This window comes from Zonotrichia albicollis, chromosome 15 (genome assembly GCF_047830755.1).
Source record: "Zonotrichia albicollis isolate bZonAlb1 chromosome 15, bZonAlb1.hap1, whole genome shotgun sequence".
Classification (NCBI taxonomy): Eukaryota; Metazoa; Chordata; class Aves; order Passeriformes; family Passerellidae; genus Zonotrichia; species Zonotrichia albicollis.
This window is the reverse complement of record NC_133833.1, coordinates 815,941-834,487: the sequence shown is the minus strand read 5'-3', so window position 1 is coordinate 834,487 and position 18,547 is coordinate 815,941. Positions and strand designations below refer to the sequence as shown.

Below are 18,547 nucleotides of genomic sequence, written 5' to 3'. Positions count from 1 at the left end.
TGCTGACTCTCTGCTTGCTCCCTGACTGTCTCCAGCACTAGCAGCAGGCTCTGAGCTCCGTGCCAGCATTCTGTACCTGTCACCTCCTCCCTGTGCACCATCGAGCACCATCCGTCTGCGCCTGGAGATGGGAATGTGGGACAGCAGCTCCTCCCCACAGCCAGAGCTCATCCTGGGCTCTCTCCTAGTCAAGTGGAAAAGCTTTTGGATGGTTTCTGAAATGACTAAAGCAGGGAAATATTCCCACACACGGGAAATCAGCCAAGCAGCAAAGTGACAAGACAAACCCATGTGCTAAGTGTCATCAGGATTACAGAGGGACACGTCCGTGTTGTTCGAAAGAAGATTCTGAAATCTGTGCTGATGGAGATGGGGAACTGGTAAATGGAGATGTGGGGAAGGTCTGTACTGAAGAATTTGTGGTTTTTTGGACCAGTTTGGTCCATTCCAGCCATTCCAGCTGCTTATTTCTTTAAATTTCTTTAAAATTTTCCCATCCAAACTAGCATGCAGCAACATTACTCCTGAGAAAGAAACACTGCAGAGTTTAACATCTTATTTCTTGCATTAAAGTACCAAGCACAGGAAGAGCCCTGCCAGACTGGAGCCCTGTGAGCTGGTGCTCAGGTCTGGGGTGGTTCTGCCAGGGGTGCCCAGGAGCTGCTTCCTAGAGCCCATCCATCACTCCAAGCTTTGCTGGGACCTGCTGCACTGCTTGAGCTCCATCAGCTTCCCAAACCCAGGCTGCCTTCCATTTAATTTAGGCAACAGAGCCATGGCTGCTGGTGAGCTGCAGTCTTGTCCTTGTTTCAGCAGAGCTGAAGTGCTCTGGCATTACATAAAGCTGTAATTTTCTTTTTTCTTGTTACCTTTGAGAAGAACCTTATGTTCCGCAGCTTTGTTCTATAGGAACAGATCAGGGAGCAAAGGGCTGGGTGGTCCTTGATGTATTTTTCTGCAGTCAGGTACTGATCATGTCAGAAGGGGAATATTGTTGTTTATTCTTGAGGTGATTTCATGAAAGGGCTGGAATGCATCAGTGGGCTCTGCCCGTCCATAGCTCTGAGATGTTCTGTGGCAGAAATAGCCCCGAGTTCCACAAAAATAAACAGGTTGTAAACATGTTTGAAGTGGAGCTGATGTCCTCTCGGCCAGGAGATCAAAGCAGCAGAAGTTGTCTGGAGACCTGCTGAGAGGGGCTCTGAGAGCTGCACATGCCTGGGGGCCTGAGCCGGCCGAGGAGCGCCAGAGGCAGCTGGGGGAGGAAGAGCATGAAAGAGGCAGCTTAGGAGAAAAGAGCACAAACATTTTTTTTTTTACCTCCAACAACTCCAGCAGAGTCTTGAAACAAGAGTTACTGCTTTTTTCACATGTTTGGGCAGCAAACTAAACATCTGCATGGGAAAGGCAGCGGTACGGCCGGCACGGGAAGCAGGGAGGAGGATTTAGCTCCTACATTCATTTCCAAGTACTGTGTTTGCTGGAAGAGTGGGATTGCCAGAGGGACACATGGAGTGGAAGGTGCAGGTGCCCCTGCAGGTGCTGTGGCATGGTGCCCTCCTTGCCCTGCCTGTGCCCAGCAGAGCTTCCTCCCTGTGGGATCACAGCCACTGCCTCCAAGGCGCAGTCAGACCAGCCTCAAGATGCCTTGGGACACGGACTTGTGGAGTTGCCCCAGCTGCTTCTGCTAGGGAAAGGTCCATTCTCACCTTGGAAGACTAATTTGAGCCATTGCTTTGTTTCCTGCTTCTGATGGTTTTGGTTCTTAGCAATTTTCTCTGTTTTGTTTCCACTGTGCACCCAACAGGAAGAGCCCCTCGCAAAGCCCTCCTGAGTAAGAAGAAGAAAAAAACGTCCAGCTGACATTTGCTGCCTGCAGGCAGCTGCCAGAACTTCCCCTCAGCCTCTCACCATCTCTGCTCTTTTTGTGAGAAACAAAGGAAATTGGATCCTACAAGAAAACTGTTTTCCAAAACGCCAGAGACCTCGGGATAGCCCGTTCTCTCCTGTGCACTGACACCTCCAGCGAGGCAGGACTTGGGTCTGGCAGTCACATAAGCTCAGGAAGGTGAAACTCAAGCAGCAGCTTGCAAATAAATACCTGTGTTTCATGGGAAGGAGGTGAACGCTTCATACCCATCACACCCCAGGGTCTGTCGGTGCTGGGCAGCAGCTCTGGTGAGTCCTGAGCTGTCCATGGGTTCTTCTTGAGGAAATGTTCTGGAAGGACTTGCAGAGCAGCTCAGTCACCCAAGGACCATGTTCATCTCCTCTGTGAGCACCTGATGGGTGCTTTGCACACCCCAATGCACACACTGGAATTAGTGACCCGCTCTCTCTGTGGGTTTGCTGGGCACAGAGTGTTTTCTGTGGCACCAAGGATCCAAAGACACCAAAATCCTGCTCCAAACTACTGGTAACTTCTCAGGCAGAGGCTGGCCCAATGTTGGTTCTTTCTGGCTTTTTTCCCTGATAACTCTGAGATCCTGGATCCTGCTGGTTGCATTCCCCGCTGGCATGAGCGGAGCAGGCACACAGTGGTGGAGCGCTGACAGCGCCTTGAGGAGAAATGAGAGCTGCATTCTTTTGCCATGATTTCATCTCAAAAAGTGCAGTAGCAATTTCCAGTCCTGGAGCCCTCTGTCACTGGATTTTCCTTCCTTTATGCAGTGGAGAGGACCAGGGCTGGTGGCAGACATGGTGGCCATCCCATCACTGGCACACCAGTGCCATGTCACAGTGCCCATCCCATGCTGGCACACCCAGTGCCACGGCCTCTTGCACCTCGAGCCTGCTGCCCACAGCCACAGTGCTGGGAGGGCTGGTGGGTGTTGGTGGCCACTCTCAGCAGGACAGCCTCAGCCACATTTTGGTCCTCCTAGTCCCACCTTGGCCAGGCTCCTCTTGGAGAAGGGAATTGCTAAGCCATCTCTTTGAAAGAAGTGGTGTTTAAAGGGTTAACTTTGGCAGTTTGGGATTATTTGTGACCTTGGTAGCACCTCCCATTAGGGGGTGGGATAGATGGAGCATCTGGTAAGTACCAATGGCTGTCAGGTTTGGTAAAGACCAAGGAAAGCTCGTTTTTCAAAAGATGGACAGTTTTTATGATAGAATGCTGAAGGATTGTTTTAAATAGTGATGATTATTAGCAGAACATTTGGAGGATCTCGTTGATAGCCTGCCTGACAGCATTCCATGTTTTCCAGCTTCTGGTGAAGTCATGCTGCACACGCTGCTGTATCCATTTCTCTACATGTGTAATTTTCTGACATAATAAAGGTGTTGCCTGTAATTTCAGAGGGAATTAATCAGTGTCTGTTGAATCCAGTGACACAGCTTCTGCAAGGAGTCCAGCCAAGAGTTTGGCCTTAAGCAGAGATGGTCCAATTTCCATGGGGAAAGCATCCATGCCATAAATATCCCCCTGTGGTGGCAGCCAGAGGACACTGGGCAAGGTTAAACCTTGGTCTGAGCTCCTGCAGGCCTGAGGTTCTCCACGTGTTCTGGAGCCACCATTCCCTGAATCCCTTCCCTCTACCCCAGGAGGCCCCAGCTGAGGGATAAGGACTCAATTCTGGGGGCTGTGCCCTGTCCCCACCTCATCAGACCTGTGTGATCAGAGGTACTGTCCCTCTCTCAAGGAGGAAACATAAGTCAAAATGCTTTTACAAAACTTTTTGTTTTTACAGAGGCACTTGCATTGTGGAGAGAGATTTCTGGTGTTTTATCAGGGATGGAGTTTCTAATCTGAATTGGATAGGGAATAACAACGAGTGTTAAGCAGAGAAGCAGTAAATTATTCAGGCTGGTATTTTGGTACAATAATTGCTTTCCGGTGAACTTGAGAATGACCTGAATTGAACAGTTTGGAAGGACCCAAAAACTTCTGTGTGCAATTACCAGTTCAGTAACTCGATTCAGCTCCAGTTGACAGCTGTGGCTTCAGGAGTCAGCACAAGGGGAAACAGGGATGTAAAAACATGGAGAGCAAAATCAGTGCCATTTTTATACACTGAATGTGTGAGCACCACAAGTGACAGACAGAGGGGGTGGAGGCTGCTCGCAGGCATCATTAACGACCAGAAATACCAGCAGCTCTTTCTGGGAGCTCTGGGGGAAGCACAGGCAGGTAAGTGGCCGTGCTGCAGCACACGGGGTGCCAGGTGCCATGGATGGGCAATGGAGCGGGGTTTGACTGGAAGATCCAGCTCTTGTTGTCCAGATGAATGCAGACCCAGCCTTGAAACACTCCCCAAGGTCTTGGCACCTCATTCTGTAGCTGTGTCTCACGCTCAGAATATCCCCAAGGCACTCGCTATCGTCGGCTGCCGTCTGTGTGTCTCTCGGTTGCTGTTTGTTGCTGTGCTGGCACGTTGATAAGGTCTCTGGTTATGTCTTGCAGCCCTCAGAATCCAAGCCCAACGTCACCCCTCTCACCGTCCTGGCCCATGTTCTCTGCGCCATCAAGTCCTATGCCCACCTCCTCTACGTCCAGCGACTCATCCCCCATCAGGTCTGTTGCACAATTCGCTTGGCTTCTTGTTGCTTTTGCTGCTTCTGCTGGATTTCCCCGGTTTCCCCCACTTCACCTCCCTTTCCCTTGGCATCCTGCTCGAACCCTCCCAAGCACTGTCTGACCTCAGCAAGAGGGGAGCTTTCAAAGCCTCAAACCCTCCCAGGAGAGCCCCTCGGAGCACCCCGAGCCAGGCTGCAGCCTGCAGCCCCAGGTGAGGGGAGCAGGAGCTGTGCTCGGTGTCACTGCTGGGCCCAGCTCAGCTCAGTGCTGTGCTGGCTTTGCTCTGCTCTGCAACAGGTAAGAAGTGTGCTCTGGGGTAGCACCACAGCTGGCACTGCCCAGGGTCCTGTGCCCTTGGCACCAGTGATGCCATCGTGCCCTGAGTGCACCATGAGCCTGGAAATTCCTTTTGTTTTCCACCTGATGGTCTCAAGCACTCCATGTGAGCGGTGCCTCCTGGCAGTGAAGGACCCTCTGGAGTGAGAGGATTGTTTGCCCATCCTGGTTTTTAAGTGATTGGGAGCTGCTCGTGTCAGGCAGCTGGAATTTGGAGAAGAGAGATCTCCATTTCAGGGCTCTCTTTGCAGCAAAGCCAAAGCCATTCCCAGCTCCTGGGTTTGGAGTTTGGTGTGAAGGGGAGCTGCTCTTGCCTTGCTGCTTCCCTGGGCTCATCTGAGGAACTCAGGAACTTCAAGTCCTTGTAAAGATAAAAACTGGTAAAACCCAGCAGCTCCTGGGGTGCTTCATCCCTTCCCGTGGCCATGTCCCAGCTGAGCAGCAGTGCTGGATGTGTCTGGCTGCTCCAATGGCCAAGGCCTGGCTGGCACTGGCACTGTCACCACAGCCTGGCAGTGTCCCAGCTTTCCACCCGCCCTGCTCCAGCCCAAAGCTGGGAAGGATGGGTGGGAATTCCAGGTGCAGGGACAGCTCTGTGTGCCTGTGCTGTGCCTGAGGAGCCCTGAGCTCCCTCATTTTCCTCTCTCTGCCGGCAGTTGCTCCATTCCTGGCTCTCCCTGCTCCGATTCCCTTCCCTGCAGTGTGGGCACGCTGACACTTCCAGCAAAATCTAATGGCTGTTAAATATTTTTTACCTTCAGGTACAGGTTCTAAAGAAGTGCAGCAGATTCTTCACAGACCTGCTTGTCTTTTTGTTTTGAAATAACCTTCCCCAAGCGCTAATTCTGCCTTGTGAAATTGTCCTTGTGGTTGCAGCTGCACTTGGATGGGTTTGGCAGAGCAGGCCTAGGGGCAGTGGGTCAGTGCCAGCACCTGCTGCCACCTTTGCTCTGTGCCAACCTCTGGCCAGTGATGGCCCCTCAGATACAGAACATTCCAGCTGCAGCCTAGAGGAGATGAGGGGACCCGTGTGTTGGGCTGGTGCTGTTTGGGCACCAGTGTGGGCTCCAGTCCAGCTGGGATTTGCACTGGGGTGAAACATGGCTCATCCCTGAAAGCCTTCAGCCTCTGCTGCTGTCTCCTTCCCTCCCTCCTGGGCAACAAGGTAGCCCAACAGAGCAGCAGCCCCGGCAGAGGGGCCCAGCCCTGTGAGGGCAGTGGTGTGCCCAGCCCTGTGAGGGCAGTGGTGGTGTGCCCAGCCCTGTGAGGGCAGTGGTGGTGTGCCCAGCCTTGTGAGGGCAGTGGTGTGCCCAGCCTTGTGAGGGCAGTGGTGTGCCCAGCCCTGTGAGGGCCGTGGTGTGCCTAGCCCTGTGAGGGCAGTGGTGTGCCCAGCCCTGTGAGGGCCGTGGTGTGCCCAGCCCTGTGAGGGCAGTGGTGGTGTGCACAGCCCTGTGAGGGCAGTGGTGGTGTGCCCAGCCTTGTGAGGGCTGTGGGGGGCCCAGCCCCGTGAGGGCTGTGGGGACCCTGTGCCCACTCTGGTGCCTCTCTTGCAGCTCCCCCCTGCGCAAGGCCCGCGCGCTCTACGCCTGCAAAGCCGAGCACGACTCCGAGCTCTCCTTCACGGCCGGGACCGTGTTCGACAACGGTGAGTGCCGGGCCCCTCAGGCAGGGCCAGCCCTGCTCCCAGCCTGTCCCACGGGCCCTGCACACCCCCTGGGCCCCTCAGGCAGGGCCAGCCCTGCTCCCAGCCTGTCCCACGGGCCCTGCACATCCCCTGGGCCCCTCAGGCACTGCCAGCCCTGCTCCCAGCCTGTCCCACGGGCCCTGCACACCCCCTGGCCTCCAAACCCTCCTGTGCCTCCCAACCCCTCCTCTAAGCTCAGGGAGACCCTGGTGAGCTGTGCCTGCCCCAGCGTTTGCCATTCCCAGAGTTGTTCTGTGCAAGGGAGATGAGATTCTGGATATCAGCACCAGAAACACTCGGGGTAGCTGCTGTAATGCTTTGTGCAGGAGATGGGAATGCCACGTGTGCTTTTTCCCTCAGGATATGAGTGCTGGAGCAGGTGGGCTTTGCTCACTCAGACCACGCTAATGAACTCAGATTTGGTGTTTCCTGCACCAAGAGTTTGTGCCCCATGGAGCTGAGCAGCTCTGGCTTAGTTATAATCCCAGTGTAACGAGAAGACTTTTTACTGCTTTCCAAGTCATTCTTGGCTTTTAAATGTTAAGCATTGTCATTTGGGAAGCTGCTACCACATGCACTGTTTTTGCCCAGGGATATAGAGGCGAGCACAGCAGAAAGGGGAGGAGAATGAATACATGTGAATTAAAGACAATCCTTCTCCGAAGCAGCTCCATAGTCATCTTATAAATAAACATGGTCTCCCCTCTGAGGGCCCGTGGGAATCAGAGCAGCTAGGAGGGGAACAAGTTTGAATTAAATACATTATGTTTGCTGATAAAAATCAATGGATTATTCAAGGGAAAAAGTACACAGCGTGTTCCAGTCACTCAGCAGCACAGCCAGGGCTCACGTTGGCTGGGGGACAGACATGAGGTAGAACCAGCCTGGCTTGGTGGGACTCTTGCTGTGATCAAGGCCTTTTCAAACCCCTGTGAAGGCAAAGGAGTCTTGGCAATATTGGAGCCAGGCTCCAGTTTGACTTTGAGCTGCTGTGGGGCTGCACGTGGCTGAGCAGCAGCTTGGTCCAGCTGGGCTTTGGGGCTGAGCAGCACCCACAGGGCACAGTGGCACTTTGAGAGCTCCAGTTCCCTGACCCAGACACGAGTGAGGGAGTGAGGGCAGAGCTGCAGAGTCACAGCAGCCCAGGGAGCTCCAGGAGCTCTGGAGCACCGGCTTCCCACCGTGGCTGTGGGAAGGGGATGTTCCTCTGCCTGCAGGCGTAGCCCTGGCCTGCCTCCTGCACAATCAGCAAATTTTTGGGGGTTGATTGAATAAGGAAAGGCTTTTGAGGACTGATCAGGTTTCTGGTTGCACACAATCAGGTTGCAGAGTTTGCTTTCCCGCTGGGATTGTTCCCTAATGCAATTTCCCTCCCAGCCTGGGCCCAGGCCAAGGCGGGATGTGCGGAGTTACCCTGTGATGGAGCTAACCACATTCTCTCCAACTTCCACGAGATCTTAGCTCAAATCAAGAGGAAGTTTTGAGCCCAAATGTTTCACTTGCCTCAGCCCAGCAGCCCCAGGGAGTATTTGGAGCCTGCAGCTCACTTGGTGAAGGAAAGGCCAAGGAGTCTCACGAGGAGCAGGCAGGAACAGCTGCCTCAGCCCCTTGGTGTGTTCACAGAGCCATGGAATGGTTTGGGTCAGAAGGGACCTTGAAGATGATCTTTAACTCTGTTAGTTCCCTTAAAAATGAGCCCAAATGAAAGGTCTGACGTGCCCTTCCCCTGTCTCTGCAGTTCACCCGTCCCAGGAGCCCGGCTGGCTGGAAGGGACCCTCAACGGCAAGACAGGACTGATCCCCGAGAACTATGTGGAGTTCCTATAACTGTGGGGTGCACAGAGCTGCTGCTGAGCATTCCATGGTATCCATGGCCAGTCCTGCAGGCCCCTGTGCCCCCGTGTGACCGGGGTGGGGACAGCCCTGTGCCCGCTGTGGATGTTTGTGTGCGTCAGACATCGCCTCTCGTCCTGCAGCGCTCCTGGGGACATGGAGAGACTCCAATGCACATCCCAGCGATGGAGAACCAGCCCAGGGACAGCCAAGTGCCCTGAGGGGCCAAGCTGGAGACTGGGAATGGCCGGAGCTGCCCCAGGGGTTTCCTGCAGATGGACATTCTCTGGCTGCACCCAGCAGGGTCTCACCGAGGAGGAGTCCTGTGCTCCCCGTGCTTCCCTGGAGCCCCAAGCACAGCTCTCAGTGCTGCCAGGGGAAGGGCAGGGGGGCTGAGCCCCCGTGGTGGCCGGGCAGCCCTGGCAGGTGTCCCCTCCTCGTGCCACCACAGTGCTGGTGGCTCTTGCTGGCAAGAGTGAGCCCCGGGTGGGCTCTGCAGGGCCCAGGGCTGGCAGGGCTCAGCAGGCACCTGCTCGCTGCAGAGAGGATGCTTTGGACCAAACCTCTCAAACTCTTCTTTTATATTTCCAGGATTTTGATTTTGTGGGGTAGCCCTCAGTCTGTGTGAGGTGAGCAGCCCGTGCTGCCCTCCTGCTGCAGCCCCAGGCCAACCCCACTCCTGTTGTTTGGCTGTTTGGTACCTGCCCTTCCCAAATCCCACTGTACAGACCCCTCCGTGCTCCTACCTGTGCCCAGACCCTGCTGGAGCTGCCTCTGCCTCTCTCCAGCCTCGTTTTCCAGCCCTCCCTTTGCTTGCAGCCTCGTGTGTGCCAAGTCTGTGCAGTGCTGGTTGTGCCGGGTGAATTATTGCCATCCTTGCTGTTGGAGTGGCCAAGGTGGGGCTGTGCAGAGCCAGGGGAGCCTTTGGCTGCCCCAGCCCAGCTCCTGCCTCCATGGACACACCACGAGGGCTGGGCAGGGTGGGAGTGCAAACCCCTCATCCTTCCAGGTTGTGCTGAAGGGGGAGGGTGGGATGAGGAGCCCTGTTTGGCTGCAGAGCCGGGATTTTGAGAGCTGGAATCATATTTTATATAAAGACAGTGTCAGCCCCCAGGCCGTGGCGCTGGGGATGGATGTCGTGGCTTTTTGTAACAGTTTTAAAGACTCTGAGTGACTGAATTGCTCTATGTTTCACTTTTTATTTTTGAAAGGATTAATGTATAAATAGAGTATCTTAAAATATTATGAGGAAAAGATCTATATTTGATATTTTTAGAAGAGCTGTAAGGAGAGAAGCAAAGGACATTTGAGGCTGGTCACCAAGAGGCTCCAAAGCCCCCGACCCCCAGCCTGGAGCTGCTGCTTCCTTCCCTCCCTGGTGTCACTTAGGGAGAAGGCAGCTGAAATTTCAGCCTTCTTCATATTTTGTCCACAGTAATTAAACTTCCTGGGCTTTTGTCTTGGGGAAAAAAAGAGGAAAAAGGCAATAATTTTTTTCCTGCTTTCCAGGGTGGGCGGCACAGCTCATTCCCATGGGATCACCCCCCTCTCCATAGCCCTCTGCCCCCTTGGTATGATTTGGGCAGGGATGAGGTCCCCAAACTGCCTTGTGGTCTCTGCTCTGAGGTGTTGGATGAAGAGGGCCAGGGGTTTTAGGGATAAAATCCGGTGTTTCCCTAGCACGTTGCTGGTTCATCTCCATCCTTGCATTTTATAGCCAACTTTTGTGCAATTTCTTGGCTTTCCTGAGGCCAAGGACGAGGCTAGGCTTTATCCAGCCCTGGCATCAGATGGGGCTGGGCTGTATCCAGCCTTGGCTTAGGCTGAGGCCAGGCTCTATCCAGCCCCAGCATCGCTCCATGGCTGGGGCTGGGACCTGGGGGTGCCTGGGGTGGGTGTGAGAGCCCCTCCCTGGGGCTGGGAGAGGGGTGGGGAGGGCTGATGGAAAGGATTCTAAAACCCCTCCATCCTTCACCTGTCAGCCCTGTTTGTGTGTGTTTGGAACTGTCCTGTGCCGAGCTCCCTCCTGCCTTGCCGGGATGCTGCCGGAGCAGAGCTGGGGATGAATGGGGATTGCAAACCTGCCAAGAGCCCTCCAAAGGGCATTATTTGGGGACTGGGTGTTTGGGAGCTGCTTAGCAATGCTGTGTGAGCGCTGCACCACGCTGCTCCCGCCGTGTCCCCACAAAACCTCTCCGTGCAGGGTCCCCCTCCGGCTCCTTGGATACTCCAGTTACTCCGAGACCACAGTAAATTCCTTTTCAGAGCCCCTCGGGAGCTCTTGGATGTGCTACCTAGAGAGTTTCTGGGAACAAAAGTCCCACACACATGTATTTACGAGATGTCTCCTGGAGGAAAGGAAATCAAACCGAGGCAGAAGTTATTGCTCTTACAGGAGAGCCAGTGGAATATTTTTTTTTTTAATTAAAATTTTCCAACAAGAAAAACTTGTCTGGAACGCTTACTAAATGTTCCCATTTTGGACCAGCTTTAATACTGTAGTAAACATTGGTTTATTCCAAGAGAAATTAAAGGTAGGAAATATTTTTTTAAACCAGCCTGACACAGCATTTGATGGTTACTATTAAAGAAATCAGTCAAAATGAAACGAAAGCTGGGTGGTGACACTGCTGAATGGCAGAGACCATCATGGCCTCTGGTCAGTCACAAAAAAAAGACAAGGTGCAATGGTGGCTGTTGGAGCTGGCATCAGAAGAGTCTCTTGGTGCAGCCCTGCCATGTTTCACATCGATGGCTGATGTTCCACAAACACACCGTGAGTTTGGGCTGGCTTTGGGGGCAGTTGGAGTAATTGGGGTGGGCTGGGTTTGGGCAGGGAGTGCGTTGAGTTGTTGGATTAGTTGGGTTTGGTTCAGTGTTGGGTTGTTGGATTAGTTGGGCTGGGTTGGGTGGTGGATTGTTGGATTAGTGGGGTTGGGTTCGGTGTTGGGTGGTGGGATTGGGTTTGGTTTGCAGTTGGACTGGGTTGGGGATGCTCGAGGCCATCTCGTCTTGTCCTGTCCCTGGCTGCCTGGAGAAGAGAGCACAGCCCTGGTTCATGGGCACCAGCAGAGCTCAGGGATGGGTCTGGGGCAGATGAAGGAGAAATCACCTGCACAGAGCCAGAGCCCAAGGGTGGAGAGACATGTTAGTGAGTGTGTGCTGGTTTAATACTCCAAACCAGAAACCTCAAAGCAATTACAGTTTGTACATTTGGGCTAATTCAGATTTTTAGCTTTTGGGAAATGATTAAAAGCAGAGGTTTTTAGAGAAATGGCCGTTTAAAGCTCTGTTCTCTGGGTGAGGAGCTGATTGTTTGCAGGTAATTTAGCACGAGGCTGACAGCTCACAAGGTAGCACCTACCTATTACTTATTGTAAATCCTCCCTTCTGCTAATGAAGCTTATTCTGCTTCTAAAGCTCAGACAAAAGGGTCTAGAAAATCACACCTGGGCTCTAAACTCACTGACGCAGGCAGGAAGGGAAAAAGTCTGCAGGGGCTGGGTGCCCCGGAGACCAGCCTGGCTTGGATTAGGAGGGGATGGCAGAGCAGGGTCTGGAGCTGGAGCAATCCCATCTCCACAGGAGATTTCTGTGTCCCTGCTGTCCCTGCATCCCTCTGGGAGCCCCTCACAGCCCCCATCAGCTGCTCCCCAGGCCTGCCCTGCCCCAGGACCAGCTTACCCCAGCAATCATAATTAAATATCTGCAGAGTGCTCAGAGCTCTTGCTCACAGCCAGCTGTGGGTGAAGAGCAGGGCAGGAGGGACAGGGGATGGGAGAGCTCTGGGGATGAGCCCCAGAAGGGCTGGAACGTGGCTGGCAGTGAAGGTTCCACTGGGTGAGCATCTCCCTGGCACAGGGGGCTGGGACAGTGCCACCTCCGCTGGCCCCATGGATGAGGACAGGGATGGGGGCGGCCCCATCTGCCCCGTGCCCAGCTGCCCTCCCTCTCCCACTCCCACAGATCCTGGAGATGCTTTGTTCCTTTTTAAAGCTCATTAATTTTGCTGCAGCCGTTATCATTAATATTTCTGAGTCTGGGAGATGCACATGCTGCTTTTGCCTCTGTTTTACTGCTGGTTATTTTTTGCCAAGTTTGGGTTTGGCTAGGTTATTTGTTCAGCCACTGTTGTTGTTGGTTTTGCCCAGTTTTTGTTGAGTTTTGTTGCCCTGTGTGGTACCCAGAGCGCTGCAGCCCCAGCCCCAGCAGAACCAATGACATCCCTATCACACTGTGTTTATTATTTATTTCCCCAGCAACGGGGATATATTTAGCCCGAGAGCTTTGAGCTGTTTCAGCCCCATTCTGCTCAGCAAAGCCAGCAGTGAGCAGTGGCCGAGGGGCAGCAGGAGCCCCCAGAACCCCAGCAGGGACCCCCAACCCATCCTTGTCCCGGGAAGGAGCTTCAGGAGGGGAGGCTGTGAGAGCCACATCCCTCCAAGGCTTCCCTTGGACTCGCCAAGGCTTGGGCTGGGCTGGGTGGATTTTTACAAATTATTTTTAGTAATTGCTGTGTTTGAGGCTGGCAGGCCAGCGCTGTGTTTGTTTGGGGTAGGAACACGTGCAGCGTGGCTGCAGCCAGCTGCAGGAACTCTGCCTGCGAGCCAAAAAGGGTAAAAAGGAAAAGGCTAGGAGAGAAATGAGGAATTAAAAATGCTGGGTTTTAATTCTGGATTTGTTGTTGCAGGAGCCCAGATAGGCGTGGGCTGGGGCCAAGGCAGGAGTCCAGGGTGACAGGCTGACATGGGACAGACCCGTGTCACTGCCTGTCCCCCTGTGTCCCCTCTCAGCTCCTCAGGGATGCAGCTCCCCGTGTCCAGCCCCTGGAGGTAATTTCCCCTCCATGCTCTGCTCCTTGGGGACACATCCCCCTGGGCACACCAGGTCACCTTCCTCAGCAGGAAGTGTCACCCCATCTCCTGCATCAGAAACACAATTAGTGCCCACATCTGATGCTGCCTCAGCAGTTTTAATGTGGTTTGATCTCAAATCAACAGATCCCTTCATTAGAAGTGTTCCACTTGTTATTTTTTTAACCTAAGTTTCCCTGTTGTGCCCTCAGGGAATATCCTTCATTGTGCCCTGGGGCTGTGCCAGGCCTGTGATGGATTGGATGAGGCCATTTACTGCCATCCCCCTCCTCCAGGTTGGATTTTATCAGCTGACCCATGGGCTCAGGCACTGGACATCAGTGCACTCTCTTCTGAGGGTTCCTCTCTGTGCTGCTCCTCCAGCCAGACTTTGACAAGTTCAACATTTACACTTCTTTATTTTGAAATGTCAGTGTACTATATATAATATATAATGTATTTCGAGGTTCACCAATAATTGAAGTTATCAGTAACCTGGTGAGGAAATGCACCAAACCAGCTGGACCCTGGCAGGAGCTTGGCAAGAGCACTGAGAGCATCTGGGAGCCCCTTTGGGATAAGCAGCACCGTGCAGCCAAGGAGTCTTTTATTGTGTAAAACCCCAGAATTTGTGCCTGACAGGGACCAGCTCCGCGTGCCCAGAGCTCAACACAAGCTCAGGCTGCAGAGGGGACACGGCCAGGGACAAACCAGCCCCCTGGGAACCATCCTGGGGGCAAACACCAGCTCCAAAGCTCAAATCTTAAATGTCAGAGCTGTAAAAATGGCATTTAATGGCATCTTCTCCTAACCAGTCTGAAATGCCATCATTTTACTGGGATAATGTGAACACAGCAGAAATAATGAATTGCAATGACATGCTAGGCTTCACCCGAAATTTCTTGGAAGCTGAGGATGGAGCCCAAGACAGCAAAGAACAGCAGAACAAGGTGGCAGGTGAGGGAGGGCAGCAGCCCCATCCCAACCCACCCCAGGGCCAGGGAGCACAGGGAAGGGGCAGAAATCCCACAGATGTTTCTGCTATCAATGCTTTTGTAAATGGAATGGGACAGAGGGGATTTCGGGTGGAATGTGACCACACTGAGGGCTTGATGCACTCACCATGAGGCTGGAGCCCGTCAGGCACCGAGCAGTTCTTTATCTGAGTGTCTGATGGTTCTCCTTAAAGCATCTTTCCATAAGTGTGGCCCAAATAAACATAGTTATGGTAAATCCCATCCTTGCCTTGCCTCTGACCCCCATCCACAGCCATCCAGCTTGGGAATTACCGAAGGGAAATTTATGTAAGCTTTGTTTTAATTGCAAACAATTCAAAGAAATCGTTCCCTGCTGGGAACTCGGCCTTTTCTGCTGCAGTTAAATGAGATTTTATTACAGCAGGCCTGGCTCTGTGGCTCGGGGGGAAGGCTGAGCTGTGCTGGGGGAAAACCGCGGCGGTTTGAGGGGCTGGAAACATCGGAAACTCCAACGGGGCAGGGAAGGAGCTCCAGGGCTGAGACCTCCTGAACCCGAGGGCAGCATCTTCCCAGCCAGAGAGGCTCCTCTCAGCCCTGCTGATTTAGCAAGGCCTCTTCCCTTTTTCCTGGGTTCAGTTCTGTCTCTGCACAGGACCCCAGGGCAACTCAGCCCCCACCACCCGTCCCCTGCTCACACCTGAGGCTTTTCAGTGCATTTTATTTCCCTCTATCACTGATGTTTGGCAGCTGGCACCTGCCTTGGAGGGAGCTTTTATCACATCCTGATGAGTATCAGACAGTTGGGAACCCCTGCAGGGACAAAATACGTTTAAAATCATAGAATTAAAGAGGGATTGAGGTTGGAAGGGACCATAAACTCATGGAGCTCCTCTCCTGCCATGTCAGACCCAACCCTCTCCGAAACCACAACAAAAACTCCACAAAAGCATTTTGGAGCCATTTAATGAAAAAAGCAGAATTTTATTATATGGTTTCTGTCCATTATTCGGCATTGCTGTAAATGGCTCACATTTACTGCAACTTCTGTACAGATGTGTGGCTTTGTATTACCAGAACAGCAAATTTAAATGAAAAAATAAATGTTCAACAATTCCACACAAGCTTTTACAGTCCAACATTTCACTGAGTAGGTGAAAACTACAGACTTGTTACTACAGAATTATTCAGCATGAATAAAAAACTACAACTTTTATTTTTAAACAGGAGTCACTGGTTTAATTTTTTTTTTAATGCTGTTTAAAATTGCTGTGATAAAAATAATGATTTTTTTAATAATGCCATACACTGGTATGATATAGGATTTGTCCCCAGTATATATCTTTTTGTTTAATATACAAAATAGAGTAATGACCCATCGCTGCCTCTGCTGTGGGCAGGGGGCTGGAGGTGGGGCGCTCCCACTCTCTCCCAGCCTTCCCTCGGACACGAGGCCTCTGGAGAGGCCTCGACCTTCACGGAAAATTTGGTTCCTACGAGACATCGATGGCTCAGCAAGCCCTGGCTGCAGACTGGGCTGGGGCAGAGCGCGCCTGGTCTGTGACCACGAACCCCAGCCTGGACTGGGTCGGAAGGGACCCTAAAGCTCCTCCATCCACCCCTTCCACCAGACCAGGCTGCTCCAAGCCCCGTCCAGGCAGGCCTCGAACACTTGCAGGGATTTAATAATACAATCTTTATAAAACCTCACTCTAAGTCATGTCCCTGAAGTCCTCCCTCTCTGGAGTTTGGCCGCAGGATGTTCCCACAGCCCGTGTTCATCCAGGCACTTCCTCCTTCCCTACCTTTTCCTGTGGAAACGGCGAGGTCATTTTTCAGCATCGATTGGCACCGGTCCCCAGCCCCCCGCCCCCCCCGTGTCCCTGTCCCCGTCCCGGTGTCCCCCTAAGGCCATTGCGAGTCCTGAGCTGCCCCCGCCTGCGGGCGGATCCGTGCACTTTGTGATAAGGCACTGAAGGGCCAAGGCCGAGTTCTCCCTGCTTTATCCAGAGTGCAGGGACTCCCCACTGCTACACGGACCACGGATAACAGGACACGGACTTCTCACTGCTGGCTACAGCACTACGGAGTCTCACTGGTGAAGTTTAAACTGAACAGCATGTACAGGACGACTCTTCCTCGGACATCACAGTTTCCTCTGACTCTCCCTAAATCCAGAGACTAAAAATGAATATACAGGCAAACAGACACAAGGGGCAGAGAGCCTCTCCTCCTATGTGACCGGTTCTCTCACGGGGGGATCACAGAACCCCAGAATTTGGGTTGGAAGGGATCTTAAAGCTCATCCAGTTCCAACCCTGACTCCACCACCTGCTGGAGTTCACTGCAGTTGCTTTTGCTGGCAAAAACGACAATTTGGGGTCCCTGCACCCCGACCCGCACACGCTGTCCCCAGGCTCCGACTGAGGGCTCTGGGGATGCAAGTTTATAAAACATTCTCCAAAGAAAGAGCAGGCTTCCCCTCCCCAGGACCCCCCAGCCCCACCAGTACAAACTCCTATCTGTATCGCAAACGGGTGCGGGACGATTCCCAATGACTTGGGCTGGAAGTTGTAATTAAAATCCTGATCTTTACCTATTACAAAATGTACATATTCCTTACAGATCAAAGAAGAGAGTGATTATTTTATTAAAGATGCTATTTTACTCCAAAGTACTGAATATAGGATCTTTTTAATAGGTATAACATTCAAAAAGAGCTTTAAGAAAGGATGAGAATTGAGTTTCCTATTTCAGTTGGAAACCAAGGTCTGCTCAATGTAGAAATGTGCTGTGAACACCCCACGCTCTGTATTTACATATTGCTGGCACCTGGATGTGGATTATTGCCCAATTTCTAAGCTGTTTTTGCTGTCAGAGCTGTGACAGTTTTGCAGCGGGGTCTGGTTCAGCCGTGCCTCGGGAGCGGCTCCCGACCATACAGATAGGAGTATCCCCCCAAACCAACGGGAATTGTACACAGTGATTCCATGAACACAACCCAACCCTACAAACACCCAGGAGCACAGGTTTCCCCTCTCAACAGAGCACTTCTTTGGATACCAGCACCGACAGCCCCGGTGCTGCCTCCGGCCAAACCACGCGCCACTCAGCATATCTGTGACCCCTACAAAAAATATAATTACATGTATCATGATAAAGCAATCTGTCATCTAAAAATCATCCTTATTATACACTATACAAGCTATTTTACAATCATTTAATAAATTGCTTTTAAAGCTGCAGTAGCCCTTCCCTTTTTTTCTTGGATCAGCGAATATACCGATTATACATATTTGAAACTATAACTAAATATAAAAATATATTAGGTTTTGTATTTTCTCAGACGATCTTTCTCATTTCTATTACACAAACGATCTGGCCACTTTGAGTAAAAATCAAATTTTAGAGTGGCATAGTAAATATTTCAGTTTTGAGATACAGAAAATTGTTAAGGTGCACGTAGAAAAGGCTACTACAGCTTCTAAACGTCGAAAATATCCTCATCAATGGCAACAAGGAGAAATCCACAAGGCCTATGGGAATTTATGGCACGCCAGGAATTCAATGTGAAGGGCTGCAGCCTTACAAAGACAAAGTTTGACGGACAACTCTAAGACCACGAACTCAGTAGCGGAGCTCTCCTGCTCTCCAGGAAAGAGGATGGAGCAGTCAGTGGAGGGTGGAGATGTGGAACTGGGTCTCTAACCAGGTGAGATCCATCCCAGCTGCGTGGACAAGTCCCCGGAGAGGAGGATCCTGAACCCTACAGGAGAGCAGCCCCAGCCGCTGGGAGCGCTCGGTCCTCCCCTGTCCCTGGGGCTCCAGAAATTCTTGTGTGATGGCAGCTTTACGTGTATAGAAAACGGAGTTTCTCCACACAGAAGTAAACTTTTCTGAAGCTATGCATATTTTCCTGAAAATTTCCTGATGGGCAGTCAGGACTGATCTTCTTGGCATCAATGCAGCCCGTGACTCTTTGTGTTATGGCTGTTGCATCTTATGCAAAAAATCAGGCTTCTTTTTTTTCAATATATAAAATAACCTGCTCATTTACATCCAGTTAGGACTGGGTTAATTTTCTATGAATCTGCATATCCAACGCTTTTGCAATGTACCAAAAGGATTTGTTTCATCTGGATCTACTGAAATGAGATTTGAGAGTGTTCTCCCACCCACCCGGGCCCTTAGAAAAAAACCCAATTTTTATGGCCACTTTGCCGGTTGAAAGCATTAGGTTAGAAAAGCCCAACCCAGTTTCACATGAATCTACTTGAGTATTTACTGTCTAGAGGTCATTTAGGAAAGCTACGAGCTGCCCCACCTTAAAAAACCAGCTGTACAATAGGCA

General features: G+C 52.0%; 1 protein-coding gene across 3 annotated transcripts in view; it reads left to right on the top strand.

Annotated features, from left to right (window-relative positions):
- ARHGAP26 (Rho GTPase activating protein 26) overlaps positions 1-16,555 on the top strand; it is a 104,342-nt gene extending 87,787 nt beyond the window's left edge. Inside the window, exons 21-23 of one of the 3 annotated variants that reach the window (XM_074551941.1) lie at positions 4,403-4,513; positions 6,406-6,497; positions 8,275-16,555. In XM_074551941.1, coding sequence (XP_074408042.1) covers positions 4,403-4,513; positions 6,406-6,497; positions 8,275-8,363 — 292 coding nt within the window. In that variant the 3' untranslated portion in view covers positions 8,364-16,555. The other 2 variants (XM_074551942.1, XM_074551943.1) reach the window with 2 other exon arrangements.
- Positions 16,556-18,547: the final 1,992 nt, after the last annotated feature.